General features: G+C 53.0%; 1 protein-coding gene across 1 annotated transcript; it reads right to left on the bottom strand.

The window, feature by feature from the left end:
* Window positions 1–2,710: 2,710 nt before the first annotated feature.
* Window positions 2,711–3,664, bottom strand: LOC128903485 (olfactory receptor 14J1-like). Its single transcript, XM_054187498.1, has one exon. It carries the CDS (start codon window positions 3,647–3,649, stop codon window positions 2,711–2,713), a length of 939 nt encoding a protein of 312 aa, XP_054043473.1. The 5' UTR covers window positions 3,650–3,664.
* Between the last annotated feature and the right edge of the window lie 1,291 nt (window positions 3,665–4,955).

The following is a 4,955-nucleotide window of genomic DNA, read 5'->3' as shown; positions in this document are numbered from 1 at the left end:
CTCTTGGCCTGTTGGCTACTCAGGCAGCAGCTCCTCACAAGCACATACCAACCTATTTGCTGCGTGCTCGTCTTTTGGGGGGACCCAAGCCAGTACTGACCCCCCTCTCCGTCACTTGCTCACCCCTCCTAGAAGGGGGCCGTAGCCCCTGGGCATGTTCCAGCGTGTCTGTGCCCCACCACCTTTCGGGCACCCCTCCGCCCTCTTGAATTCCCCCCAGCCCACCCTGTCAGGGCTTGTTCTGCAGCCTGGTAAAGTGGGGGGCCCCCACCCGGCCTTTTCCTTCTGCTTCCGTTCACATTTAAACTGTAATTCTTCACTACACTAAATCTTACTGAAGAAGGATTTATTCAATTTAAAATGATGGACAAACCACAATGGTGGCCCCCGTGCATGCAGGGGAAGGGCCTTCCGGATCTGATGCACTTCCGGGTCTACCCAGCCGGGGTGGCCGGTGCTGGCAGCCAATCAGAAGAGAGCAGAGGCCCGGTAGAGGAGAGGGGGCGGGACTTCTGCCGGAAGCTGGTGGGCGGGGCAGCTGTCAGGCCGAGTGGCCATAAAGAATAAGGTGCAGGGCCCCAAACCTGAGGCAAAGGCTCAGGGAGGCAGCGATGGGAACCAAAGGTGGTCAGTCACGCTGAGGGATGGAGGCGTGTGAGAGGGGGAGTGTTTATTCCAGCAAGGTCATCTGCGCGGGGACCTTGTTAATGGGGAAACGGGGAGAAAAAAGGGGAAAGCAGAAGCAGAGTGCACTGAGCCACAAACTTGAGAAAAGAACCATGGAGTCGATGGCAAGAAAGAACTTTTGCCAGTCCCAGGAATTGGTGGGCCATCAAGAAAGTCCAGGTGGCACCTCCAGGAAGATCCAGTGGCCGTTTGAAATGAGAACGTTGTGAGTCAGAGGGAGCCTGGTCTGGGAGGGATGTGGGAATGAATAGAGCTGTGCAAAGCCCTGAGGGACATGCAGCGGAATGGGGAGCAGGGAGGAACCAAGAGGGGGGAGGCAGAACATGGTGTAAAAGAGGCCAGTTGCATGTCAGGCTGGATTGACCGGGAAAGGGATGGAGTTTTTAGGAAGAGAGAAGGGCCAGGGGCTGCTGGTGTGTTCGGAACCCACAGGGAAACGGCTGTGAAATGCTTCATAGGATTTGGGGTGTGTTCCTCTAAAGAAGTTGTCATGGTCAGTGGCCCAGCTGAAGTGCCTCTGTACCAACGCACGCAGCCTGGGGAACAAAGAGGAGGAGCTGAGTACCCTTGTGCAGCTGGAATCCTCACGGCTGGGGTTTGCTACAGGCCACCCGAGCAAGAGGAGCCTTTTGACGAAGCGTTCTTACTTCACCTCCAGGAAGCACCACACTCAGAGGCTGAGATCTACTGGGGGACTCCAGTCACCCTGGCAGCTGCTGGAAGAGCATCCCATGAAGCTGTAATCAGTGCAGGAGACTCATGGAGTGTGTTGACGAAGGGATTGAGGGCAGCCCTGCAGAGACGGGCGTGAGGATGCTGGGGCTGGAGTAACTGAACATGAACTGGCAATGTGCGCTGGCAGCCCCGAACCATGCTGTGATTCTATGATTCGATGTCTCTATGACCTACACCCAAGGGAGCACATGCCAGTGGTGGTTACCCAGCGGATGTTACTCCAAACCTGAAGTGATCTCGGGAAACTGAGTTTACCACAACAAGACACTCCTAGGAGTAGCTGCTGGCACTTGTGCTCCCTCAAATTCATCTCATCACACACATGAAATGTGTATTCCTAAGTCTGTGATGCAAGAACAAACTTCTGATGCAGTCATTTTGTGTCCCTCCATGGAGGGACAGAGCAGCTCTCTGAGCTGAGGTGAGTGGCTGTTGCTGCAGCTGTGAGGGGCTGGTTGGTGACGATTACCCTGGGGCAGGTTCCCCGGGGTGTCCAGGGACCGTGGCACAGAGCAGGTCCTGCTCTGCTGGTCCTTCCTGTCTCTCCAGAAGGCCTGGCTGTGTGAGAACACTGCTGTGTGCACCCAGCCTTCACACTCACACAGCTGAGCTCTGCACTGGTGTTTTCCTCTCCCGAGCACTTCCCAGCTCAGCCCAGGTAAAGCCAAAGCTGCGTGTGTAAGCAAAGCAAAATAAAGCATTCATTCACGGCTTGATTTTCTGCTGCTGCCTTTATTTTGTTTCAAGTATGGAGGGAGTCTGGCTTCTCATGTACATCAGGTCATTGGGCAAGAAACAACACCTGAATGCTTAAGAAGTGAGATTAGGAAAAATATTATTGGAAGACTAAAAAAAGAGCACGAGAGAAAAAAGAGAAACAGAGAAAGAGAGGAAGGAAAGCAAGGAATGAGAGCAAGGAAGGAAAGCAAGGCAGGAATAAGGAACAAAACAAGGAAGGAAGCAAGAAATGAAGGAAGGAACCAACGAACGAATGAACAAAGGAACGAATGAACAAAGGAACGAATGAACAAAGGAACGAATGAACAAAGGAATGAAGGAACAAAGGAACGAAGGAATGAAAGAAGGAAGAAATGGAAGGAAGGAAGGAAGGCAGGCAGGCAGCAAGGAATGAAGGCAGCAAGGAAGGAAGGAATAATGAGAGAAAGGAAGGAAGGAAGGAAGGAAGGAAGGAAGGAAGGAAGGAAGGAAGGAAGGTAGGTTATGAACAAAAGATCGTCCTGCTGTTTTCAGTGAATATGCTGGGAGTCATAGGAGAAAGACAGTTACCTCATCGTTGCTGAAATACAGTATATTGCAATAGTTTCCTAAGGGCATCCCTGAGCTCCTGGTTCCTCATGCTGTAGATGAGGGGGTTCACTGCTGGAGGAACCACCGAGTACAAAACTGACACCACTAGGTCTAGAACTGGAGAAGAGACAGAGGGGGGCTTCAGATAGGCAAACATGCCAAAACTGATAAAGAGAGAGACCACGGACAGGTGAGGGAGGCATGTCGAAAATGCTTTATGCCGTCCCTGCCCAGAGGGCATCCTCAGCACAGCCCTGAAGATCTGCACATAGGACACCACGATGAAAACAAAACATGCAAAAGAAAAAAAGGCACCAAACACCATAAGCCCAACTTCCCCGAGGTAGTCTGATTGTGAGCAGGAGAGCTTGAGAATCTGGGGGATTTCACAGAAGAATTGGTCCACAGCATTGCCTTTGCAGAGAGGTATTGAAAATGTATTGGCAGTGTGCAGCAGAGCATGGAGAAAGCCACTGCCCCAGGCAGCTGCTGCCATGTGGACACAAGCTCTGCTGCCCAGGAGGGACCCATAGTGCAGGGGTTTGCAGATGGCAACGTAGCGGTCGTAGGCCATGATGGTGAGAAGACAATATTCTGATGTTATCAAAAGTAGAAACAGAAAGACCTGGGCAGAACATCCTGAGTAGGAGATGGCCCTGGTGTCCCAGAGGGAGTTGGCGATGGCTTTGGGCAGGGTGGTGGAGATGCAGCCCAGGTCGAGGAGGGCGAGGTTGAGGAGGAAGAAGTACATGGGGGTGTGGAGGCAGTGGTCACAGGCTACGGCAGTGATGATGAGGCCATTGCCCAGGAGGGCAGCCAGGTAGATGCCCAGGAAGAGCCAGAAGTGCAAGAGCTGCAGCTCCCGCGTGTCTGCGAATGCCAGGAGGAGGAAGTGGGTGATAGAGCTGCTGTTGGACATCGGATCCCTTTGTTCCCGAGGTACTGCCAAAGGAGGAAAGCACACTCACAAGTCAGGACAGCTCTGAGCAAATCTCTTCCCATTGCCTGCCCTTCCAAACCCAAGCTGCGGAAACACACTGTGCCTGCGTCCTTTTTTCCAGGAGCTTTCTGCATTGCCCTTGTTGGAGCTCTCATTGTTGCTGGCCAAGTGTGCCGTGAGGAGCAGAGCTCTGCTTGTGGGCTCCCAAGGAGTCATCCCTGCTCCACAGCAGCGGGGATTGGGGAAAGGGGTTACAGCTTCTGCCATTCACTAGTTACCTCATCTGTAATCCACTTGTAACGCAGAGGAGCTGCTCAGCATATTCCTGCAGGAAAACCTCAAGGAAACTCCTGGTTGTCCTCAAACTGCAGTGACATGAGCAGAGCCAGCTCACTCCTCAGCCTTGTTGGGTGGGAAAGACCACGCAGCTCTTGACTCACTGCCCCCCGACCCCCTGCAGAGGGATAGGGATAAGAGGGAGAAAAAGGAATAAAAATCTCATGGGTTGAGATAGAGACAGTTTGATAGACTAGTAACGGGAAAGAAAATAACAATCATTGCAAAAGAATATAGGAAACCAGGAGTGATGCAGTACAATTGCTTACCACCAGATGCCCATCCCGAGCAGCGAACACGGATTCCTGCCGCCCGGCCAACCCCCATTTCTGTACTGAGCAGGACCAGCCCAAGGCATTTTATTGACCTCTCGGGTGGTTTTGGTGTTGAGTCCCTGAAGCTCAGACACAGGGGAGGCTGATGAAACCTCTCCAGAAGTCAACGTCAGATGTAATTTTGAAAGTTTCTTGGAGCATTAATGGGTCCCACTGAGGGCCATTACTGCCAAAGGCTCCTGGGAGCTCGTTCGAGGGAAAACTGGAGGCAGTGAGGGCAGGTAGGCAAAGGCAATGGAGAGGTGTCTCTGACGCTGGCTAATGCTGAATGTGTGAGAGGAAGGCAAAGGGCCAAGCCCTGGCCTCCAGCCCCTGGGAAGGGAGATCCTGCCCCACAAGCACAGCTCAGGGCTCTTCCTGGGGCATTGTGATGGGAGGACGTGCAATGCCAAGGGCAGAAAGACAGAATGACGGCTCCCGGGTGGGGAAGAGGAGGCGCTAAGGCCCTAGTGCTGTAAGGATAAGGTGTCTTCTGGTAGCCTTGGTGGCACAGATGACAGCCACAGCCAAGAGGAGAAAGACATAAGCACTGTTGGGGGCTTTCAGCCTTGCCAACTCCCTTGATCGTCTCCACCACAGGCTGTGCTATGGTGTCCCACATCTGCTCCTCTTCC

The sequence above is a fragment of the Rissa tridactyla genome, unplaced genomic scaffold (assembly GCF_028500815.1).
Source record: "Rissa tridactyla isolate bRisTri1 unplaced genomic scaffold, bRisTri1.patW.cur.20221130 scaffold_37, whole genome shotgun sequence".
NCBI classification, from domain to species: Eukaryota; Metazoa; Chordata; class Aves; order Charadriiformes; family Laridae; genus Rissa; species Rissa tridactyla.
This window is presented reverse-complemented; position numbering and strand designations above follow the sequence as displayed.

What these genes read in the sequence shown, in the direction of transcription:
- LOC128903485 (XM_054187498.1), bottom strand. Translation starts at nt 3,649, where the DNA reads ATGTCCAACAGCAGCTCTATCACCCACTTCCTCCTCCTGGCATTCGCA.